Source organism: Cucurbita maxima, unplaced genomic scaffold, assembly GCF_002738345.1.
Source record: "Cucurbita maxima cultivar Rimu unplaced genomic scaffold, Cmax_1.0 Cma_Scf00011, whole genome shotgun sequence".
Classification (NCBI taxonomy): Eukaryota; Viridiplantae; Streptophyta; class Magnoliopsida; order Cucurbitales; family Cucurbitaceae; genus Cucurbita; species Cucurbita maxima.
Genome location: NW_019272027.1, coordinates 4345919 through 4368648, shown reverse-complemented (window position 1 = coordinate 4368648; position 22730 = coordinate 4345919). Strand labels below are relative to the sequence as shown.

Genomic DNA, 22730 nt, shown 5'->3' with positions numbered 1-22730 from the left:
TTAGAAAAATGGGTACGAGAAATGAAATGAGTCCCACCACTCAATAAAATTCTTCTTCCAATGAAGATTTCTTTGGACCAATAATAATGGCACCACAATTTATTTATTTTTATTTCAAAGCAAAAAAGGAGAAAAAAAAAAAAAAAGAAGCAATATTCATGATTTTATATTTTAATTCAAATTCTCCTAAAAATTATAATTTTTTTTTTTTTTTTTATAGGGACATTGCTTGTTTAGCTGGATGGCACTCAAATACTTTAAATAAATAAACTATATATTATTTATTTATTTATTTTCAGGCAGCCAAACGGTAGCCCTAAGAGAGAGAGAGGGAGACGAAAAAATCGGGTGGACGGCGTTAAGTGTCCGTGAAAGTGAAAGTGAAAGGTGGCGATGGTGAGACAGAATCGGCGATCAGATGGAAGTGGGTCCCACTGAAAGCTAAAGTTGAACAGACGAATCAAGTATCAAGTTCTGTTTCCATTTCACATTTATTTTTCTAATTTCCAAACCAAAACTTATCTTATCCTCAACCAATTTCTTTTATTTTACGAAAAATAAATGTGATGCTAAATTCCATTTTTACCCCTACATTTGTCTTGCTCGGTCTGGATTTGGGTTGATTGGTCAGGACATTCACAACTATCACTTTCCATGTCACGAGCATTGGAAGAGAGAACCGCTCTCATGTATCTGTTTTCAAGTTATAGTTTTATACGAAAAAGTTACCAAGGTTGAATTGTTTCCGATCATTTCACTGAAACGTTCTTGTTGTCTCAGCTCTCGACAATGGGTTTAGTGTGGATGAGCTCCTGACAGTAATTGAATAGTTTAGTCTCTAGCAACGGTGACAATGGAAATGCACGAGCTTCTTTAATTACATTACCATTCAAACACGAAAGTAGACCTTTAACATAAGATTACTTATTAGAGATACGTATTTAATGTCTTTTAAAGTTTAGGAACTTATTCGACACAAACTCGAAACTTTAATGACTAAGCTAGCAATATAACCGTTCGTTCCGTTTCATGATATGAGTCTGTATATAATGACAAAAGAGTTGTGCAAGAATCCTATTAACAATCATGATGAAACTAGTTAATGAAGTGGGGTGGAGTTCTTTATTTTACTTCAGTTCATCTTTGACTTTTAAGCTACAAAGAGTTGCTGTCTGTGCTGTCTATGAAGAGACACTTTGAAAAACATGACCCATTAGCCTCATAAACTCATGACAGTCACAAGAGTCCAAAAATCAGAGGCGCACAGAGATATGAACTTAACTTAATGTAAAGAAAAACTTCAATAACTATATTCATAATCATCATTTGTGCAAGATCTTAATGGGGATTTGGTTGACAAAAATGGCTTACAAGGGTTTCAAGCATGTGATAATGTTGCACAAAGTGGAAGCAAGCATAACAGGTTTAATGGAAAATCATAAGTGTGTGAGGATAGAGAGAGAGAGAGAGTAATAGCCCAGACCAGCCTAAGCCCACCGTTAGCGGATATGTCCTCTTCGGACTTTCCCTTTTGGGTTTTCCCTTTTTTTAAAAGCGTCTGCTAGGGAGAGGTTTCCACACACTTATAAAGAATATTTCATTCCCCTCTCCAACTGATGTGGAATCTCACAACCCACCCCTTTGGGACCCAACATCTTCGCTAGCACTCGTTTTTCTCTCTCATCGACGTGGGATCTCACAATTTGTAATGACGCAAGCCCACTACTAATAGATATCGTCCTCTTTAGGTTTTTCCTTTCGGGTTTTTCCTCAAGGTTTTTTAAAACGTGTCTACTAGGGAGAGGTTTCCATACCCTTATAAGGAATGTTTCGTTCCCCTCTCTAACCGATGTGGGATCTCACAATTCACCCCTTTCAAGACCTAGCGTCCTCGCTGGCATCATTTCTTTCTCCAATCGATATGGGATCTCACAATTTGTAATGGCCTAAGCCCAATACTAACAGATATTGTCCTCTTTGAGTTTTCCCTCGAGGTTTTTTAAAACATATCTATTAGGGAGAGATTTCCACACCCTTATAAGGAATGTTTCGTCCTTATTTCCAATTGACGTGGGATCCCACACATAAAGAGAAAATACTTTTTTTGTTTTCTTTGAACACTTGAGAAAAAGTGAGGCATATTTTGGCATGTGAGGGCACTAAAGAGTATGACAGAGAGGGAGGATCTTTACAGTGTTAATGGTGGCATACAGAAAGAGTATTATTATTATTAAGTCATTGGTGAATATAAAAAGAAAGCATCAAAAGCAGTATCCACTTTTAGGATTATAATGAGATATATAAATATTATCATGATCTCTGCTTTAGATTGCATATTGTCTCATTAAAATAAGAAAAACTGAGCTACTAAATATGGAAACAAACCTGTTCTAACCCATTTGTGGCTGTGATTCTGCTTGCCCTAGAACTTCTCATGCTTGTTCTTTTGCTCATTCCTTTGCTGTGGCCTTTTTTGATGCAAATCTGCCATTTTGATCTGCTAAGAATGTATTTTCATTTCAAAAAAATGGAATAGAACAATACCATTTTCAGGCAAAAACTGCCTTTCTCAACTAATTGTCACTGTTCAAATTGTATGATGAAGAACACAAGCTATGCACCTTGTTCATGTACCCAAAACCTGCTTCCCCACCTATAAATTCACCAAAACTCTCAAGCCAAATTCAGTATCTGTGCCTCAAAGACAGTTTTTTCGTTTCGAGTCTGTACCTTTCTAATGGCTTCCTGGTTTTTTGTTCTTCTTTTCTTGGTTGGGAATGCTCGGGCGACGACTTTCAACCAAACCGACCTGCGAGCAGCCATGGATGACATGAGAATGAAATCTTACCATGGTTTTGTCATACTACTCAAGATCCTAAACAGCTCACATAAAAACTTGCTAAACTCGGATATAACGTTCTTCATGCCTGCTGACCAGGAACTTTCTCGAGCTGCTATTTCGCCTGACCGTATAGAAGAATTTGTTCTTAGTCATTCTATCCCCACAAGATTAGTGCTCAACAATCTCTTGCACTTCCCGAACGGAAGCCTGGTTCCATCGAGCATTCCGAACAGAATGATCAGCATAACCAACTGCAGAAAGATGGGTGTATGTATGAACAATGCACAAATTGTCACCCCAAACGTGTGCTTAAACTCAGCCATAAGATGTCATGGTATAAGCACAACTATTGCATATGACAATACTTCTTTTTCAGACATAAAGCAGAGTTCAGCTGAAACAATAGTTCAGAGGAATGAGAAGAAAGGAGCGAAATCGTTACAGTATGCAGCAATGAAGAAGAACCGTCTGCTGCACTGAATCCATCCGCCGCCCGTCCCTGCAGCTTAGTTCATTCAAATAAATTCCCAGCTTTGTCGGTCATTTTCGAGATAGTAGTTCCTGTTTTAAGCAACCTTTCTAATAAGGCATAGTAGTTTGCTGTAATGTTGTCGTTGTCTTCATCATGAAATACATTTATGCTTTTGGTTTTGTTCTTAGCAATCGACAGAAGTTCGACATGAAAGAAGCAGCCAACGACTGATTACATGTACCATATAAGTATCTGAAGATCTAGTAAGAAACAGCCTCATAGGTTATCAGTCAACAAAACAACATAACTAAGAACATTTTAATTTACATATCGTCGTGCTCTCAAACCTTAGTATTCATCCGGGTTTGATCCCGAAAAGTTCTCATCTAGTAGCTGAATCTGGCTTAGAGGCATTATAGAGCAGATCTTGAATTTTTGAATACATGAGCATCTGCGAGGCCTCAGCCCCACCACTGCTCTGTGAAGCTCTTGAGCTTTCTTGTAGCTTGATCTTCTCAAGCAAATACTGCTTCTCGGCCTCGGCCTCGTTCAGACGTTGTTTTAGGTAATTGCTAGCATAATCTTCTTCGGACTTGTCTGTTTTGGCAAGAGAAATCCTCTGAAGCCTCTCGGCCTCTCGTTTGGCCTCATTGGCCTTAAGTTGGAACATATCAGCTTCTGCACATTTAAGTCTAACGATTTTCTCGAGTTCTTCAATTTGTAGCTTCTTTCTCTGTCGGTCCAGCTTTATCTCAGCTGCTTCCTTGGCCTTATCTTCAACCTCACGGTTAAAGGCCTCGACATCCATACGAGCCTTTTTCCAGCTTCTCATCTTCTCATTTGCAACAATTTCCATTTTTCTTATAACCTCCTGCACCACTTCAGTGATTCGGCTGCATGCTTCCTGTGGGGCTGCTAACCTACCCCCTTCCCCATTTTCAAGGCTACTGATAGAGTCCGACTCGTTCTCTTCATTAAGACCAAGAAACACATTAGATTTTTATGATTATTACTAGTAGAAATGGAAAGCCACCGAGTAAACACGCCTAGAAAACCACTCAAATCGGGGTAGAAAAAAGGAAGGACAAAAAATCCCCTCTCAAATGGAGCAGATGGCTCCATGAACTCTACATCAATCTCGGGTCATTCATGACATGCCGAGGAGCGAATTCCGGGAAATTTTCTTTACACTTCTATACAAACAGCATCCCGAAGACAGGCTATATCGACTAAAGCTATCTTGTTTGAAAAGTTATTCAAAAAGTATGTTATCCATAGAACTAACGTTTTCAACTAAGTAAAAGAATAATCATGCTCACCTCTACCACTAGCTTGCACACGAAAATGATTCGAATTCTCATCAGCCAAGGCAAAAAAGATTAGAGATCATATCGACGATGTACCTTGAAAAAACATCAATATTGCTCGGCATGCTGCTGTCGAATCCATTACTCCACTCTTCATTTTCTCTTTGAGATCTTCACATTTCCAAAAAAGCTTTCTCCCTCCATGATCCTCACTTCCGCGAAAGATCCTACTGACGAAATCAAGCTCCTTCATGAGAGACTCCTGTTCCCAGGACGGAGCACAATGTTGAAAAACATCTCGAACCCAACCAAGTAGCTCGGATGTCCGATGGCAAGCAGGACACTTGAAATGCATCTCAGTTCGTCCAGTTCCAATTCTTGCGGAAGACCCCACACAGATCTTTCCATCACGAATAGCACAATCGGTGTGCGACCAATGAGAGCACAAATCACAACCAATCCAACGACACGTGTTAACTTCAAAATCAAACTTGTTACATATTACACACATGCAGAGATTGCAGAAACCATTTCGGCTAGTACATATCTCACAAGCGCAATCATCAGCCGGAAGCTGGTTTTGGCAAGCAATATTTCGACATCTCTTATACACATAAACCTCAATGAGCGTAGTCTGGGAGAGGCTAATATTTGGATGCAAGAAGGCCTGGATTCCAGTATTGATTGCAACTAAAATTTCAAGCTGCACTCTATGTGCTCTAATTAAGGTCTTCACAGTTAAATCCGTTCTATGCCGAACAAGCTTCTGCAGAATAAAAATCTCATCTCTCTGTTGTGCACTGCCATTTCCATCAAGAATAGTTCGAAGCTCATTCTTCAAATTTTCAAGAAAATTCTCTGGTAAGCGATGCATCTTTTCAGCGATTACCTCAATTCTGTCTCTTGCTATGTCACGAAGGGAGATTTTATCAGCACTAGAAAGACGATGAATCACCGACTGTTCAACAAAGTCATTGTCTGCCTTTCCATTTTCCATCTTCTTTCCCATCACTCCATCGCCAATAGGCCACGTTTCCTGAGAACTAGCACTCTCAGCAGGAGAATCGTGAACTTGTTCTGAATTAGATCTGGGTACTTCAGGTGACAATTGGGGGTCCGAGGAAACTAATGAAAGAGACGTTTGTAGTTCCTCGGGTCGTGGCTGTTGCCGTGTAGGAATCATCTTTGATGCAGGCTGGTGATGGATGTTAGAACCAGACGATGCACCCATTAATCTTACTGCGTACAAATAAACATAAATAACCATCGTCAACCTTCACTCGACAAGTACGTACATACACTAAACATTTACGAGTAGGCAACTTCTAAGAAGAACTCCTAATTGCCATGGATGAGACACTAATGATTTTGTACAGTTCGGAACGATAAGAACTATCTAAACGCTAAACGATCACGACGAGGCTCACAAGCGCAGAACTATGGGGAATAAGATCATTTATTTCATATGAATCATACGGAAAAGTCACTTAAATTTCAGGTTCAGGCAGAGACAGTGCTAACTACAAAGGGAAGCCCTCTCCGCAATGTACTCAAGGAGAGAAACGAAACAGTTCATGATTCCAAAACAACTAAAAACCATATCCACAGGTCCAAAAGAAATAGAATCACAAGCAACAAACCAAGTTTAAAGCTAGATCAAGAACAACTTAATTACAATTGAACAAAAAAAACCCAGATCTCCTAGCATTCAAACACAACTAGAAACGTTTTAGCAAGAATAACCAAGCCCGTACAACAAGTTCATACCTAAGAAACACAAGCAAATGAAACTCCAAAGATCAACAAGAAAACGCCATTAGTTCTAGCGAGTTCATTAACTTCCCAACTCAAATACAGAAGGAGAAAGCTAAGAAAAGAAAAAAGAGAGCTAACCCACCAATTATACCACGGATTCGAGATTCTTAGCTGATAAAAGGTGTGAGAAAGACGAGAAATCAGAAAAGGGTCGAATTGGGTTTCATAATCAGTAGGGTAATTTGCAGATTTCAAAGCCCTGAAAACGAAAGACGAAGAGGAGGCGAACAGAGGTTCAACTAGCGAACCCCTACAGAGAAGATAGACAGAGACGTGGTCTTTGCGTGTAGAAATGGGCCGAATACGGTCAGCGCCGGGTTCAACGATGCGTCTAAATTTGAGCTTTGTTTATAAGAGGAAAGGCCCTCAGATTGGTAAAGTTGGATTTATTTAAGATTTTCTTCTGAAAGTTCAGATCTTTGCTTCAACTTTCAACTTCCAACATAAATTCGTGTATCTGTACAAAACTAAAATAAAGGAAATTGGAGGAGGATAATTTGATTGCATTCAGCTATTTCTAGCTCAAATTTAGTTGAATTCATCGTGAAATTAAGGGGATAAAAAATTATCGATAGTCTATCTACGGCTTTCATCTCTAAGTTTGTTGTTTTTTTCTTTAACCGATATCAGTACTCGAATTGAAAGTTCATTTGTGATACTATGTTTTAAACTCTCAAGATTTTCTTTAGCATTCGTTCGTATAGCATTAAACTTAGAAATTTAAGATGAGCTACAATAACGTTGTCTTAAAACACTAGTTAGCTAGACTGGTATACAATGAATTTGTCCACACCACTGAAATTATCCGATGCAATAATGTATGAGCTAAGTCTTAAGGATGTCAAAGTAAAACACAGTTAAGAAATAAAACTAAATTATATAATATATAATACTCATGTTCCGTTTAAAGTTGGAAGGTTACCCTTAATTTTTGATAAATTTGAATGTTACCCTTAACTTTTCCAAGTTATGTCAATTTTTCGTCGAACATTCAAACAAAATTCCACTTTTAAGGATCAATTTGAAAACTTAAAATTATATTGAATAAATCGAATTAAACCCAAAATGAAAATTTTAATTATAGGACTAGAAAAATTTAAATTCGAAATGATGCTCAAACTATAAGAATGGCCTTGACAACTAATCACAAAATAAAATTCGGGACACTTTCACAGTTTCTCGTTCATATATTATATCCAAAGATGGAAAGCTTCTCGTCGCAACACACCGACACAAACTTTTAGATATTCATACAGATATGAATGAATCTCATGACCCAAAAGAAGAGGATTAAAAATGACCAAACTTTCCATTACTTCCCTTCTCTCCCTTTCTCATTAGGTACACATTCCTAAGAATTAACCAAGAAAAGAACAACTCACAGAATGTCCAGACCATTATCAATACACATATTGATCACACAAGCTATCAGTGGGAAGAGAAGCGCAACAAATAAACCAACACAAACACTAAGTGAAGAAACTGTTCATAGATGAAGAGTGGTATCCACATCTGGATTATCTAAACAACTTCTTAAGCCACTACCCATGACTGAATTTCCAGGCATCAACCTGGCTTCATGGATATCGATTTGCTTACCTGCACTCGATGAGTTCAGGCCAAGGGAGAGGGAATCGGGGTTCAAATCTCTTGAGGTCGACGAGCTATTGGATTCTAAATGCATTATCGAGGAGGTATCGACTCTATTCGAATCAGACAACAGGTTAAGCTCCTTCTTCTCTCTCCTTTGTTTGTCTTTCTGCAACTGCCTGAACCTTTCCTGTAAGAGAGCTATGGAGGTACCAATCATGGTGGTTTCACTACTGTGCCTACCCATCTGCAGAGCACTTCAATGGAAGTTTAAGCTGCTGGAAGTGCATAGAGTTGGGACTTATAGGATTAAAATGTATTGCTCTTATCATTAGAGTAGGGGGGGAAATGGGGTCTTTTCTGATTGATAATCATACAGAGGAGAATCAGCTGGTTTGCAAGAAAATCCAAACAGCAAGAGGTTCAAAGGCTGGTCTAGAGAGGGTTGGGTTGGTGAATATTTTAGAGAAAAGGGTTTTTTTTTTATGGAAAACAAATGTATGTAACAAGTCCAAACCAGATATGGATGGTAGCGTTTGGAAGGAAGGGTTGAGGAATAAAGGGTTAGGTAATGGTTTGTGTCATTTTTTTTGTCATTTAGAACAGCCTTGAGTTAGAACAGCATTTACCAATGTTTTGGACGCTTCCAATTCCTTTCATATATTTTGAATGGGGTTGTGAAGAGGGCCAGGGGAAGGCGAGAATCTGCAGAGAAGACAAGGTTTAGGAGGAATATTTTGCATTAAAGATGATTTCAATCAGCCCCCCCTCCTCATATAATGCATGAAAGAGAAAGAGAGGAAGAGAAAGAGGACAATAATACCTGATTCAAACCTTTTTTTTCTCTTTCTTCTGGTTTCTAATGCTTATTTCTTTTCTTGAGGAGAAACTAGGAAGATTACCCATTATCTAAACAGGTCCCTCATTGTTCATTGCCACATGAGTCCATTGAATGATGGCAATCAATTTCGATTCTGCTTTCTTTGGGTTAAATGGTGTTAAAACAGTTGTAAAAGACACCGGAGGCTAAGCCTCGAAGAGAGGTGGACATGAGGCGGTGTGCCAACAAGGACACAGGGTCCTAAAGAGGGGTGGATTGTGAGAACCCATATCGATTGGGAGGAGAACGAAGCATTCTTTGTAAGGGTGTGGAAACCTCTCCCTAATAAACGCGTTTTAAAACCTTGAGAGGAAGTCTAGAAGGGAAAGCCCAAAGAGGACAATAACTATTAGCGGTGGGCTTGAGCGGTTACATTACCATCAAACAAGGATTGTGAAATGATATCAAATAATCAAGTATACTCGGGTCAGACATAGGGCAGGAAAATGTGTTATACATTTATTCACGGTTCTTTCTCAATGTTCTTCCTTCAGGAAGTGCCAAAAATTGAGGCACTCGAAGAATAGCTTTGACTCTAGGACTAAACAAACTCACATTATGGTTCGGTCATTAATCCTGTGGCTAATCAAGCAATTTCACTATTTATTGATGACTCATAATAGTGATATAGAAGGAATAGACCTGCTCCACGGCAGCATTCTGTTGGTACGACGTTTGGCAATGGAAAGAATCAAGTGAATCAACAAATCGTGTGGTGTACGGCATCGATATTATGTATAGGTAGATATTCATGTTCTAATAGTCATCGAACATCGAAAACTGTGCAGAAACTATCAGTTTTACCCTGCAAAATTGAGATGCAAGAATATTCAGTACACATTTCTCCATTATCAGTAGAAAATCAAAAGATAAACTGGAAAGATAGAGATTCTGAAGTAACATCGTCAATGGAATCGTTGCAGAGATGATCTTAAAGCTTAACGCATCGAGATCCTCAGAATCTTGATGCTAAAAGGCATTTTTGTATTAAAAAGATATCCATGGAATCAGGACCCACCCCAATACTCCACGTGGAGACTTCCCGACATAAAAAAGATATTCATTAATCAAGTTTTCTTTCTAACTCTACCTAGAGGCTCGAACCGATCATCAAGCTTTCTTTCTACCTCGAGGCTTGACCACTGCATCTTTTGGGAACTTCCTCAAAAATCATAAATTCTACGACTAAGACCGCCCCTTTAAAGATCGTAAAAGACTTTCAATGTTTTCATCAAATGGCATGACGAAACGATATAGATTTAAGGGTAAAAGATGCTTAGTACGAATCGTGGACGGCAACTGGATGAAACGAACTCTACCTTTAGAAGCTACTTGTAGAGCAGTATCATCTCCTTCTAAAGCGCATCAATGGTTTGTTCTTCTGCAACAGTACTACAGCAGACGTTTCAATAAGAGGAATAAAATCGAAACTAAAGCATTAAAATCAAAGAACAAAAGACAATGAACACAAATTGGTAACGGTTGTTAATGGATGTTTTCACTTACCACGTTAATAAAGCCATTCAGGAACGAAAATGCCCTCAGGTAAACTCTGCAATTCCCATTAGACCAATGTCCATTATTACATGGGAAGCTTGAGACCATTCTTCTTGTTCAAATAAGCGAACCTTAAGTTAATGTTTATCTTTTACACTTCCCAAATGTTTAGAGACTTGCGGGATTTCGATCGAGCAATCGAGTGTAGATAGTTCTCTGGCCAACATAACGTATGTCTCGAAATTGAGAGTACAATTTCTCGATTCCATGACACGAAGAAGTTTCAAACTTAGATCAATTTCCCCCTCCTTGAGTAACCCATCAAGTAACACTGTCCAGACAACCTCATCGCTATTCCAATGCTTCTCGAGCATAGTTTGAAACATACATTGAGCTTCCTGTCTGCAATTCGCTTTGCTAAGCGCACATATGAGAGCCTTGTAAGCTGATAGGTGCAGCTCGAAACCTATTGTAACCATAGAGTCGAAGACTTTAAGAGCAGATTCCACTTCCAAGTTCTTACATTGGCCAACCAATAGAGCAAGATAAATTTCTTCACCAGGTTGCAAATCTTTCTCTTTCATGCTTGCAACAAGCTGATCTGCCTCGTTGCATCTTCCCTCTCCACACAAGCCTTTCACTAAAGTGGTATACGTATCAACCGTTGGCTCGCATCCATAGCAAGACAACCTAGCCAGGAGATCGTACATTGTGCATGTGCTGTGATGTTTATCATTAGAGCTACAAGTATACGTGACTTCATGTTCGGCTACAACTTTTTCCGTAAGCAACTGGCTTTCCTTTTGCAATCCCTTCAGCAATATGCCAAAGGTTCGATAATTCGGTCTGCAGCCAACATCAATCATTCGCCTGCAAAGAAGAAATGCATGATCAATTCTGCCAAGTGCAACAAAACCATCCATAAGAGACGTAAAAGTTATCTCATCAGGGGTTAATCCTTTCTTCTCCATTTCATCGAGTAATCTTTCTGCATCATCGGCCCTACCTTCTTGGCATAGGCCGTAAATTAAGGAACTATAGGTATATAAATTTGGTAAATAATTTCTTTTCTCCATTTCATGGAAAATCTTGAATGCAAGACCCGTCCTGCAATTCCTGCAAAGCCCATCAATCAAGGCGGTGTAGGTAATGACATTCGGGAGCAAGCCTTGCTTCACCATTTTACCACAGAAATTCTCGGCTTCAGAAAGACGATTAATTTTAGAGAGACCACTTATCATCACATTGTAGGTTTCACTACTTGGACGATTTCCACTTTCCACCATCTTCTCAAACAATGTCAAAGCATCATCCACTTTTTCGACAGTGAAATATCCATCGATTAAAGCTGTATACGTAACTTGATTCGGGGAAATACCATGTTCCTCCATTTCATTGAAAAGAGAAGAAGCATGATCCAATTTTCCCGCTTTAGAAAACCCCGAAATCAGTTCAGTATAAGTCCAAGAATCGGGCTTAAATCCATTGCCCTTCATCATTTCTAACAATCTCATTGCATTGTTCATATAACCCTGCTTGGTATATCCATAAATAAGTGTATTGTAAGTTATCACATTTGGGGAAGGACCAGTCTTGAGCATTTTGTCAAAGAGAACCATTGCCTTCTGAATGTCACCCATGGAGCAAAAGCCTTTAATTATTTCGTTATATGTTCGTGTATTCGGCAAACTGCCACGACTCTCCATCCACTGAAAAATCTTGAGGGCGGTTTCGAATCTTCCTTCCACACACAACTGATTAATCAGGGCATTGTATGTAACAGTTGTTGGAACCAAACCGTCAGCCAACATCTTGTGGTATAGGCCAATCGCAACCTGAAATTTCCCATCTCGTGATAAACCACTAATTAGAGCTGTAAATGTTTGAACATTCGGGCTACATCCCCTCTTTTTCATTTTTCCTAGAAGCCCTACTGCCTCACTAAGACGACCAGCATCACATAACGAAACTATTGGAACGGTGTACGTATATACGGTTGGTTCGATCCCTTTCTCAACCATTTCCTCAAGCAAATCCATTGCCTCGTCTAGCCTCTCTTCATTACATAGTCCATTGATAAGGGTTGAATAAGTCACAGAATTTGGATCGTGCCCGTCTTTCACCATTCGGTCAAACATTTCGAAGGCCAAATCTAAGTTTCGATTTCTACAATGCCCAAGAATCAAAGATGTGTATGTAAAAGCATCTGGACCGGCATCATAATGAAAAATATGACTCATAATCACCTCTGCTTCTTGAACCATTCCCTTCTTGCACAAGATATTTATCATTGTATTAAATGTCAATAAACTGGGTCTGATCCCACTGTTAAGCATCTCAATATACACATCTCGAGCTAAACCAACCATTTCAAACTTGCCCAACTGAATCAAAAGAGTATTAAAACTATACAAAGTATAACCAAAACCATGTTTAGTATTAATCTCACTCAAAAACTGAATTACCCTCTTAATCTCTCCCTCATTCCTACATGTTTTGATCATTAAAATTCTTACATGATCAGCAGGCGCAAAGAGACGATCCTGGACTAACCTATTCAGCATCGAAACGAAGCAGCTCATGTCGTGTTGGAAAAAATGCTTCCTCGAAACCCAGTAAAAGAAGCGCAAGATTGAATCCGTGTTCTCGTGCGTTTCGAGGATCTTCACTACATGATGGGGTTTGAGTTTGCGGCTCAAATGGCAAAGCTCTGAACTCCATTCCCATTTGGGGCGCGAAAGAATGTCAGAGATTTTAGATACCAATTCCAGCAAAGGGTCTGCGGCGGGCGAAAGTAAAGGGGCTGAACAAGGGTTCGGCTCCGATGAGAAACTGAGAGATTGGTGAGAACCCAGAAGAGAAATAAGGCTATGGAGGCAAATACGAGGTGGGGTTTTGTGGGGTTTTAACATTTCGGATTGTGGGCAGTCGTGAAGCTTCTGAAGGTTTCAAAGATCTGGGAGATGGGGCGACGGAATTAAGGAAATAGAGATGTGGGATTATCAGCGATGCGGCCGACGTGGTCATTGGGGAACCATAGAGCTCGAGCCTCCAATTAGGCTAGCGGAGAGAAGAGGAAGAAAAGGAAACCAACCGAACTCGAACCGCAGCCGCCAATGGCCTGAAAGTTTCCAAGTTCTCCTTTTCGGCAAGAAATTAGATCATTGAGAAGGTAATGAAACAAAACAAGGGTTTAATTTTTCTTCAAAGAAAAGGGTTGAATTCACAATTTCTCGCATTATTGTTTCATTGGTGTTTAGGAAATTAGAACTGATTCCCATGGGCTATTCATCCTTGGGTTTGTTTATTAACCCCTCAATTCTATGAGATATATTTTTTTTTGTTACATCTTCTAAAAGTTTCAATATTATTTTTAAACTCGTTAAACACAAAATTGAAATATCTATCTACCTAATAAGGATTGACATGATATTTTTTTAGGGTTTTACCTTAGGATGACTATCAATCTCATTGAACGGTTGTTTTGGACTTTCTCGATAGTTTTTAAAATGAGTTTCTATGTTTGATTCTATCCATTTAGATTCTACCCATAATTTTTCGAAAACTCATTGTGAGCTCCATCTTAGATTTGCAAGTTGTCAAGATCAATTAACCAAGCCCCTTCTCGAGCCCAATCAATCTTTTGAAATCAACTAACCAAGCCCTTTATCTTGCCAAATCAACTTCCGAGCTTGTCACCTCCACACTTGGGCAGAGGTTTTCACTCATTATGCATTGCTCAATTTCAGGAAGCCTATTTTGTCGTACCCAATTAGGACTTTTTGGATACTCAAAATCGGTTAATCGAACACTTTTGGTGTTCAACCAACCTTCCGAGTCCCTTCCTTTGTTTGTTTCCCCAACACAATCTACCGTATTTATAGTAGGTTCAAAGTTTTGGCTCTAATCTATCAAGTAACTCGTATCAACAATACTACTAGTCGGGAGCGTGCATAACTGATAAACGGGTGGAAGCTTAATGCACGTGCACAGTTTTTTACTTGAGTTTGCTCTTTGTTACAAGATTTACAACATTAAACACATCATTTCTAAACGATCAACCTGCTCGAGATCGAGTTATCAATGACCCCAAGAAAAGTTGGGTTCTTAATGCCTAAGGCCAAGGCTAGCTAGGATTGGATTTTGGTTAAAACAAGCAAGTAGCAGTTCATCTAATTAGAAATTCTATATAAACATCATAAAGCACACAACTTTGAACTTCAATCATACAAATTTGATTGCAGGAAGTTTGTACTACAGACATTACAGAGCGCTCACTCATGGAGTCAAGAACAGTCGTTTCCTACCGAACCTGCTCGACTGTAAAGGAGAGGGGCAAAGCTGCTCGATTCTTCATTTTCTGGGGACGAAGTTGGTGGCATAAGCCCAAGCATTGTTGGCAACAGGGTCTGCAACATGGTCGAACAGATTCTCAATAGGACCCTTTCCAGTGACAATAGCCTGCACGAAGAATCCAAACATGGAGAACATTGCCAGCCTTCCATTCTTCAGCTCCTTCACCTTCAACTCAGCAAAGGCATCTGGGTCATCCGCCAATCCCAGTGGGTCGAACGCCCCTCCTGGGTAGATTGGGTCCAGCCCTTCACCAAGGGGACCGCCCCCAACCCGGTAGCCTTCCACGAACCCCATCAGCACAACCTGGCAAGCCCAGATGGCCAGGATGCTCTGAGCGTGGACGAGGTTTGGGTTGCCAAGGTAATCGAGGCCACCTTCGGAGAAGATCTGAGAACCGGCCTTGAACCATACTGATTCACCGAACTTGACACCATTCTTTGCAAGGACTTCAGGGAAGACACAGCCTAGTGCACCGAGCATGGCCCATCTGGAGTGGATCACCTCGAGCTCACGGTTCTTGGCGAAGGTCTCGGGGTCTGCTGACAGACCGGCTGTGTCCCAGCCGTAGTCACCTGGGAACTCTCCAGTCAGGTAGGATGGTGTTTGTTCAGAGAAGGGTCCCAAGTATTTTGGGCGATCTGGACCATACCTGTTGGGAAAACAAAGCGTTTGCATTGAAACTTAAATTTCTTTTTTTTTTCTCGAGTTCATCGTATTCACCAAGAGAAATCCATAAGGCGGAGATGGAGAAGTTCCTGCCTCCTATTTCAATCTCTATCTCTACGAAATTCTCAATTTCGTAGGGATGAGAGTAGAGATTTACTGCTTAAAATTTGCAGGAACTTCTCAAACGGACGGTAGTATGAGAGTTACTATCCAAGCCTCAAATCTATGAGAGCGCGATTCTCGCCTAACTAGTCCATACCCAAGATGACATCGGAATCTTGCATGTTTAACACTATCAGACTTCTATGACTCATTTTGACACTGTTACACTACCTCCCTTAACCCTATGAGTGTAGCCATCAAAAACTCGTGACACTGTTATACTACCCCTTAATCCTATGAGTAGCCATCAAAAACTCGTGAGCAGAGGGGGTGAATACGGACAAGGTGGCTCGGACAAGGTGGCTCTAACGGTTCCAACTCTAAATGGGCTAGCTCAACAAATCCATCAAAGATAAATGAGTGTATAGAACCCGGATCAAATAATACCAAGGTCAAATGACCAAAGACAGGTAGTGTATCTGTCACAACTGCGTCGGGCTCATCAGGCTCGCCCAGTTAGAGACGAGCCTCTGCGGGGACAGCCCCACGAGTTGAATAGACACGACACTTTATATCACAGGGTAAAAACTAGATAAATATACTAGCATAAAGATACAGAAAACACATCAGGGCAGAACTTTAGAACAGTTTTAACTTCCTCTGATCCTGACAAACAAAAAGAGAGCTAAACAAACACTCCCAACAAACTGCTAAAGTAAATATATGAAGGAGCTTTACCATATGCTTTGAGGGGCACTCTTGACCGTCCGCCGCATGGTGAAGCGGCTGCCACCGAAAGCGCCGACCTTTCGGACGAGCTCATTGGATTGCTTCAAGGCAGGCTGGCCGGCAAAGGCGGATTGCTGGATAGCAGAGGTGGCCATTTTTGGGTGAAGGCTGGGTTTAGACGAGGATGAAGGTAGTGAAAATGGAGGTTATATTGGGGATGGAAAGATATAGTGGATTAGGATTGCTACACGTCAGCAGCATCCTATTGGTCCTTCTGCTTAAACCCAGATTCTCATGCAGATTATTTATGGCGTATTATTAAGCCACGTGGCGTATAAGATATTGGTGGGGTCGTCCACATGCCACAAGTATCCTTTTTATTGGGCCGAGACAAGACAGCCCAAAACTCCAATTGATCAAGTGGGCCGTTAGATTTGTCCTCCAATATCTTGGGAAATGTTTGGTTTTTCAAATTTGGGAAGAATTAAAATAGTAACATATAAAAAATGTATATAATATAAATAATATGAATACTTTTCTCGGTGTTACTTCACACGTATCTTCTATCACTAATGTCTCCTCACCACATTTTTTTTTTATATTTGTAAGTGTTCGAGTCATTTTGCGTACATCTGGACTATTCTCAGACACAACTATCTGACTCTACTATATTTGGCTCCCAAAGAACATTAAAAAATATTGAATTTTAGGATTTTGTGAACTTCTTCCCTCTGAGCCATTTTATTATATTCACATAGTCTGAATTGACTATTATGTAGTATATTTAGGGGCAAACTCTAGGTCTAGTAAACTCTAAACGTTGAACCCTTATCACAAATCCAACTTTAATATTAAGGAGTACGTTTTTTTGTAAGAGGTCTAAAAAATATGTAAGAGCCCTAGATTTTTCAAACTGATAAAAGAGTTTCAATAATATCTTTAACTTAAAAAAAATTTAAAATACTTTTACGGATGAAAAATGCTAGTACTTCAATTAAAAAAAATACTTTTGAACTTTGAAAAGTTTTATTAATAGAGAGTTTTAAAGTTATGTTATCATTAAAACTTTTAAAAATTTATCGGTCGTTTTTGCAAAGAAAATTCTAATGATTTATATATATATATATAATACAAAACGACATTTTAAAGAAAATTAGCTTCCATGTAAAGTTGATAAGCGTTTATTCAATATTGGACCGCATATATGTAAAGAAACTCGAGGAACGAGAAAACGGAAAAGACTTACAATGTTAGGGTTCTTGGTCGAAGGGGGCCGCAAGGAGAGCCGCCGTGTGAATCAAATGATACCGAGACGCCGTTTTCCAATCCTTTACAAATCACAACATTGATTTCACGGAAAAGAAAAACCAAACATTCAAAATCAAATCGAAGAAGAACACATGAAAGAAGCGAAAGATCAGACAAATTAAGCTCTTCAATCCAACCTGTTTAAACCGGAAATCAAGCCACAATCGAATTCATATCGCGAAGCTACAAAAGAAAAAAGAAAAAAAAAAAAAAAAAAAAAAAAAAAAACACGAGAATCGAGGAAGAAATTACCAGAAATCGGCGCGACTTTGTGTCAGCGAAGTGGGGGTTCATCTTGTTCGAAAGCGGCTTTGAGAAATGTGAAGGTTTCTTTCTTTATTTCTTTTTCTGCGAATCATGACGGCTTTGAGAAATGTCGCAGTCCACACCCGAAATATCGGTCCAAAAAGAAGAGGAAAAAGGCTCTTTTCTCTTCTGCTGCTTGCTCTTCATTCACTTCATTGCCCACAAATTGCAGACAGGTCAATGAGTTGACTTTTTCCCCCCATTGAAACTGCGGCTAGGCAATACAATGAATGGAAGAACTGGTTACTTCGTAGTAGCTGCAAGGGAAAAAGCATTCTAATGGAAGCTTGGGGCTAAGAGCTAAGATTTTCTGTTTAAACAGTAGCTATGGGACTCGACATTCCAGCTTTGACACGAAGAGACTAATATTTCCCGGCTCGATAGATTACGGTACATTTAATTTAATCTAGCTCGACGTAAGATAATGGTGTTTTGAATATGTGAATGAGAATCTAGGAGTGTAACAGTCCAAGCCCACCGTTAATAGATATTGTCTTTGTGTGAGAATGGGGAGGTTGGAGGTTTCCACACACTTATAAAGAGTACTTCGTTTTCCTTCGTTTTCCTCCTCAACCAATGTAGGATCTCACGAGAGCATTAGGGAAATTAGAAAATCAGTAGTTTGTCGTATGAAATGAGGCTTCAAAGCATTGAAGCTTCAAATTTTACAACAAGATCAAGAGAATAAACAGCCAAGTTCTCGTTCATTTCCATTAGAACAAAGTAAGAGAAACTAATCTGGAAGGAAAAAGGAAAAACAAAGCTCTGCTGATTAACAAGGGCAGGGAAGAACGTAGCATAATAACTTGTATTGTGGTGCATGCAGTGCAGGATAATATGCCTCAAAGTTTCTCAGCCAACGAAAATTTTTCAAGTGCTCCTTTAAGATTACGACCAGATAGAGATAGAAAGCATTTACTTGAAGCTAAATTCGTCGTCATAGAAGCAAATCAGCAGACATTATCCAAATCATCTGTAGGTTTCTCACCTTGTCTGTAATGGCATTTGGCCAAACTCATGAGACATGTTTGTACAGTTAGACCTAACTTTGGTTAAGACTGCTCAGATCGACTCCCACCCATTATCATCGTCTTCGTCGTCGTCGTCGTTCTCCTGCTCAACTCAACTCAACTCAATTGGGTTTCAGTTAACCCTTCATTTTCTGTGGCAGTGTGGAGCAGTTCGTCGGGAGTGGCGGCCGGATCGAGATCCCAACAATGTTCAGGTAATGTACTTGTTTCTCCCTTTAGTAAATAAGAAGGTACCTGGTGTGAAAATCGTAGCATTTCTTTCCTGGGAATCCAACGAATGGCATCTTTGTCTGTATTTCTTTGATAAACCGTCTTGAATCCAGTTAGTTTCACAAGGGGGCACACACAGACACCAAGCTCTTCAGAGTAATCATCAAGAACTTCCACCATTTCATATCGGTGCCTCACTTCATCAGGGGTTGATCTGTCCCAGTTTGATGACCAGTTTCGATAAACAGCCCAAATGTCTCCATTTCTTGGATATATCCGAATGCAGCCTCCCCTACCAGCCTTTTCGCGGCTTAAGACATGAGAGAAGATGTTGATATGTTCAATAACATCAGAGTGCCAAGCACGAAAATTTCCACAGGACTTCGTAAACCCGTACTCCAACCAGTTGACTGAGCCGAATTCCGTATCAGTTTTGGAGTTTAAGTAACTGATATGAATCTTAAATGGTTTAACAGAGATGATCTCGCGAATCAGACAGTACAAGCGAGGCATGCCGTCTTCTTCATCGTAAAGAGCCCATATTTGCTTTGCCTTGAAGCATTCCTCTGATCGATCTTTGTCAAAATCGTGGAAGTCAGAATCAGGTACGTTAATTGAGACTGGTCCAGCTTTATCTTTGTCTAACCTACGCCCGGATACGTCGGTATTAGTAGTTTTCGGTGCCCGTCCAGTCTTTCCAACCAATCCAACTTGAGATCCCGTTTTTGATTTCTCAAGAGAAGCAGTGGCTGAAGAAATCCTTATCTCTTCCAATTTCTGGCGAATTACAGTCCTTGCCTTCTCAATTAGCAGCTTTCTGGCGTCGAATGCCGGAGGGACAGGGGAGCGCTTAGCTGAAAGCTCAGTTGGAGAGGAGCAAACTAAAGGCTCAGGCATAACAGTGGCATTTCCATTAGCTACTCCTGAATCTGAAGCAGCCAATGGTCCCTTCTCCACATAACCATTTCTCAAACTGGCTTCTGCAACAACCTTCCTTCTCTTATCAGCTCCATTGCTATCTGATCCCAAGATCTCATGACAGCTAGAGGGTATGCTTGCATTCATATTAGCCACCTTGTTTTTTGTAGGGCGCTTCCCGTTGACTCTTGCCTTTTCTTTCACTCCTGATGAACTGAAATGCCCATTTGTTTGACCAAGATTATCAACAGGTACTGAACCCGGCCCATTCGGGCCCAAGGTTTGTGTGTAGAATGCAGATGACGAGTTCCACTGAAACGACACATTCGAAACATACTCATATCCATGTCCAGTATAAAAGCTAGTATCTCCTGGGATATACGTAACTCCCTCAAATCCATGACTTCCATATCGATTACCCGCAACATTTGACCAGTTGCAGTAAGGAAAAGAACCATTCACAGGGGCAGCTCCTGTTTCCACAGCAATGAAAACGCCACGGCAATTCTTGCACCGAAGTTTCTTGTTCACATATTTACGGAGATACTCATACTGAACTTTACAAGAGGTGCAAACAGTCCAAAAGGTATCGAGTCTACTGTGCGACATGGACAGGTTGGTATAGTTGTTAAAACTCGTAGCCGCAGAAGCATGAGGTGAAGATAAGTTCGGTTGGCTAACAGCAGATGCCAATTGAGTGGTTCTCTTGATATCATACGCATTTCTCTTGGAATTATCAGAAAGTAGAGCCCATGCTTCAGAAACAAGCTTAAAAGCTCCGTCAGCCCCGACAGTCTTATTCTTGTCGGGATGAAGCAACACAGCCATCTTCTTGTACTGTTTTTTAATAGCATCTTTGTTCGCAGAAGGCTTCAATCCTAGAATAGAATAATAGTCCACTTCACCATTACACATAGTCTCAGAGGCAATGTAAACATCAAAAGTTGACACCATTTGAGATATCCCTTCCAGCTCTGGGAACAAAGTTTTGGCCTTCAATGCATAATTCTTTGCACCATTGAAGTCTCGCTTCACGAAACGCTTCTCAGCAACCACTTTTGCTTTAAGGGCCTCCTCTTTGTTTACTTCCATTTACAAATCTAAATCAGTGACAGACCAAAAACACTTCAAGACAAAAACTACGACCAGTGAGTTGTTCTTAACAGCTCATGAAGCCACATTCTTAAACATATACACATTTCCACGTTCCCTAATAATTGCCACAAATGTCAACGTTCCCACGGGAATTAGCTTGAAAAAGCGAACAATTCCTGCAGAGTTTTTGAACATTACAGTAATTAACATGAAGAAAGGGAAATAGAAGACAGATCTTGAACGGGAAATTCATGCTAGTTTAGCATCTAGCAACAGTATACTGCAAAAAAGGAAAAAAAAAATCAAAGCCTCAAGAATCTCGATCTTTGAAGTAAAAGAATCAACCAGTCCCAATCTCAAACAGTTCGACAACATAGACATTTTCAATTCTCAGTAGTCAGAGTACAGCCGCAACAAAAAATCTCAACATTCCATCACCATCTTCAGTTTCTTCAACATTCAAACACTTCAAACCAAAATCAGAAACCCCATTTCGCAACAAATCCGTATGAACAAGAAGGCACAAGATTCAGCTCAATTATTAAATCAAAACCCATAGCACATGTAAAATGAAAATCCATACGCAACAAATACTTTATCCCTTGAAATTAAAAAAGAACGATAAAGCCAAAAAAAGAAATACCTAAAAGAAGCTCACTGAAATCCGAGCAAGAAAATGGAGGTAGTAACTATCCAGATCGCCACGTGTACTTCGAACATCGAGCGAAACTTAGCTCACCTGTAGGCAAATCTCACTGTACCAGAGGCACTAACTCACTCAAACGAACTTCCTCCCGCGAAAACCAGAAGAAATTCCCCTAAAAATTAGGTTTCCCTTTTTTCAAAATAAAAAATAAAAATAGGGGAAAATGTAACTGCAAGTTCACAGACGAGTAAATTAGGGTTCATAAAATTGAAGAAATCTGAAAGTCGGACATGGAAGATTTAGATCCGGTTCGGAGCCGGCTCTGCCTCCGGAGATGCGGCGGCGACGAATTTGGAGATGGAGGCCCTCGATCGCCGGTCGGAAAAATTAGAAAGAGAAAATAAAAATTAGTGTAATGTTGTAATAATAATAAAAATGGAAATATAATCTTGTAAAATGGAATTGTAATATGCTATTTAATGGTGCGTCCTGCTAACATGCGCCATTTTTTTTTTTTAATTTATAGTAATATAATTTCACATTTCCTCTTTTTTATAAAAAAAAAATAATAATAATTTTATTTTTGCATTTTTAGATTATAATTAAAAAACTGAAAACACATAATTTAATATTAATTTTATTGTTTTTTTTAACTAAAAATCAATAATGTAGCTTAATAATTATTTTCCTCTTTTTTAATTTCTATTATTTCATTAACTATAAATTAATTATGGTTTATATTATCTCATTTGTAATGCAATTTTTACTTCTTTCATGGATAATAATAATAATAAAGAATATTACTTTTTTTTACCTTTTTTACAGATTTTTACCATTTGAGTCTTTGAGAGGTAATTATTATATATGTTTTGGAATTAACCTTATTATAAAATTAAACATAAGCTTTTTGTGCTATGGTTTTCAATATTCCATGCAAATTAAATGCGTACTTTTTTAGAT

The 22730-nt window shown here is 39.4% G+C and overlaps 5 protein-coding genes across 8 annotated transcripts; 1 reads left to right on the top strand and 4 right to left on the bottom strand.

The window, feature by feature from the left end:
• The first annotated feature begins 2705 nt into the window (after positions 1-2705).
• On the top strand, positions 2706-3496 carry LOC111486521. Its single transcript, XM_023133705.1, has one exon. It carries the CDS (start codon positions 2738-2740, stop codon positions 3320-3322), a length of 585 nt encoding a protein of 194 aa, XP_022989473.1. The 5' UTR covers positions 2706-2737; the 3' UTR covers positions 3323-3496.
• On the bottom strand, positions 3440-6770 carry LOC111486444 (OBERON-like protein). Of its 2 annotated transcripts, none has more exons than XM_023133603.1 (3): positions 6519-6770; positions 4718-5860; positions 3440-4283 (listed from the first exon to the last, which is right to left on the bottom strand). In XM_023133603.1, exons 2-3 carry the CDS (start codon positions 5850-5852, stop codon positions 3697-3699), a joined length of 1722 nt encoding a protein of 573 aa, XP_022989371.1. In that variant the 5' UTR covers positions 5853-5860; positions 6519-6770; the 3' UTR covers positions 3440-3696. The 2 variants fall into 2 exon arrangements, with proteins under 2 accessions (XP_022989371.1, XP_022989372.1); XM_023133604.1 differs by lacking the exon at positions 6519-6770 and adding an exon at positions 6389-6512.
• A 952-nt stretch (positions 6771-7722) lies between these two features.
• On the bottom strand, positions 7723-13682 carry LOC111486414 (pentatricopeptide repeat-containing protein At5g65560-like). Of its 3 annotated transcripts, XM_023133541.1 has the most exons (4): positions 10413-13682; positions 10226-10298; positions 9549-9711; positions 7723-8731 (listed from the first exon to the last, which is right to left on the bottom strand). In XM_023133541.1, exon 1 carries the CDS (start codon positions 13313-13315, stop codon positions 10541-10543), a length of 2775 nt encoding a protein of 924 aa, XP_022989309.1. In that variant the 5' UTR covers positions 13316-13682; the 3' UTR covers positions 7723-8731; positions 9549-9711; positions 10226-10298; positions 10413-10540. The 3 variants fall into 3 exon arrangements, with proteins under 3 accessions (XP_022989309.1, XP_022989308.1, XP_022989310.1); XM_023133540.1 differs by lacking the exon at positions 7723-8731 and having other exon boundaries at positions 9341-9711; XM_023133542.1 differs by lacking the exon at positions 7723-8731 and having other exon boundaries at positions 9341-9711; positions 10226-10287.
• Positions 13683-14517: 835 nt separating this feature from the next.
• LOC111486503 (chlorophyll a-b binding protein 151, chloroplastic-like) lies at positions 14518-16457 on the bottom strand. The gene is made up of 2 exons (XM_023133685.1): positions 16266-16457; positions 14518-15408 (listed from the first exon to the last, which is right to left on the bottom strand). Exons 1-2 carry the CDS (start codon positions 16409-16411, stop codon positions 14757-14759), a joined length of 798 nt encoding a protein of 265 aa, XP_022989453.1. The 5' UTR covers positions 16412-16457; the 3' UTR covers positions 14518-14756.
• Positions 16458-18478: 2021 nt separating this feature from the next.
• On the bottom strand, positions 18479-22199 carry LOC111486427. Its single transcript, XM_023133569.1, has 2 exons — positions 21768-22199; positions 18479-21300 (listed from the first exon to the last, which is right to left on the bottom strand). The coding sequence occupies exon 2, from the start codon at positions 21119-21121 to the stop codon at positions 18998-19000; it is 2124 nt and encodes a 707-aa protein (XP_022989337.1). The 5' UTR covers positions 21122-21300; positions 21768-22199; the 3' UTR covers positions 18479-18997.
• Between the last annotated feature and the right edge of the window lie 531 nt (positions 22200-22730).

Excerpts from the sequence above, each read along its gene's own strand:
- LOC111486444 (XM_023133603.1), bottom strand. The coding sequence starts at position 5,852 with ATGGGTGCATCGTCTGGTTCTAACATCCATCACCAGCCTGCATCAAAG. Across the intron at positions 4,284-4,717 it reads AATATTGATGTTTTTTCAAG|AGAACGAGTCGGACTCTATC; the intron begins GTACATCGTCGA and ends GTCTTAATGAAG.
- LOC111486414 (XM_023133541.1), bottom strand. The coding sequence starts at position 13,315 with ATGTTAAAACCCCACAAAACCCCACCTCGTATTTGCCTCCATAGCCTT.
- LOC111486427 (XM_023133569.1), bottom strand. The coding sequence starts at position 21,121 with ATGGAAGTAAACAAAGAGGAGGCCCTTAAAGCAAAAGTGGTTGCTGAG.
- LOC111486503 (XM_023133685.1), bottom strand. The coding sequence starts at position 16,411 with ATGGCCACCTCTGCTATCCAGCAATCCGCCTTTGCCGGCCAGCCTGCC. Across the intron at positions 15,409-16,265 it reads AGTGCCCCTCAAAGCATATG|GTATGGTCCAGATCGCCCAA; the intron begins GTAAAGCTCCTT and ends TTTTCCCAACAG.
- LOC111486521 (XM_023133705.1), top strand. The coding sequence starts at position 2,738 with ATGGCTTCCTGGTTTTTTGTTCTTCTTTTCTTGGTTGGGAATGCTCGG.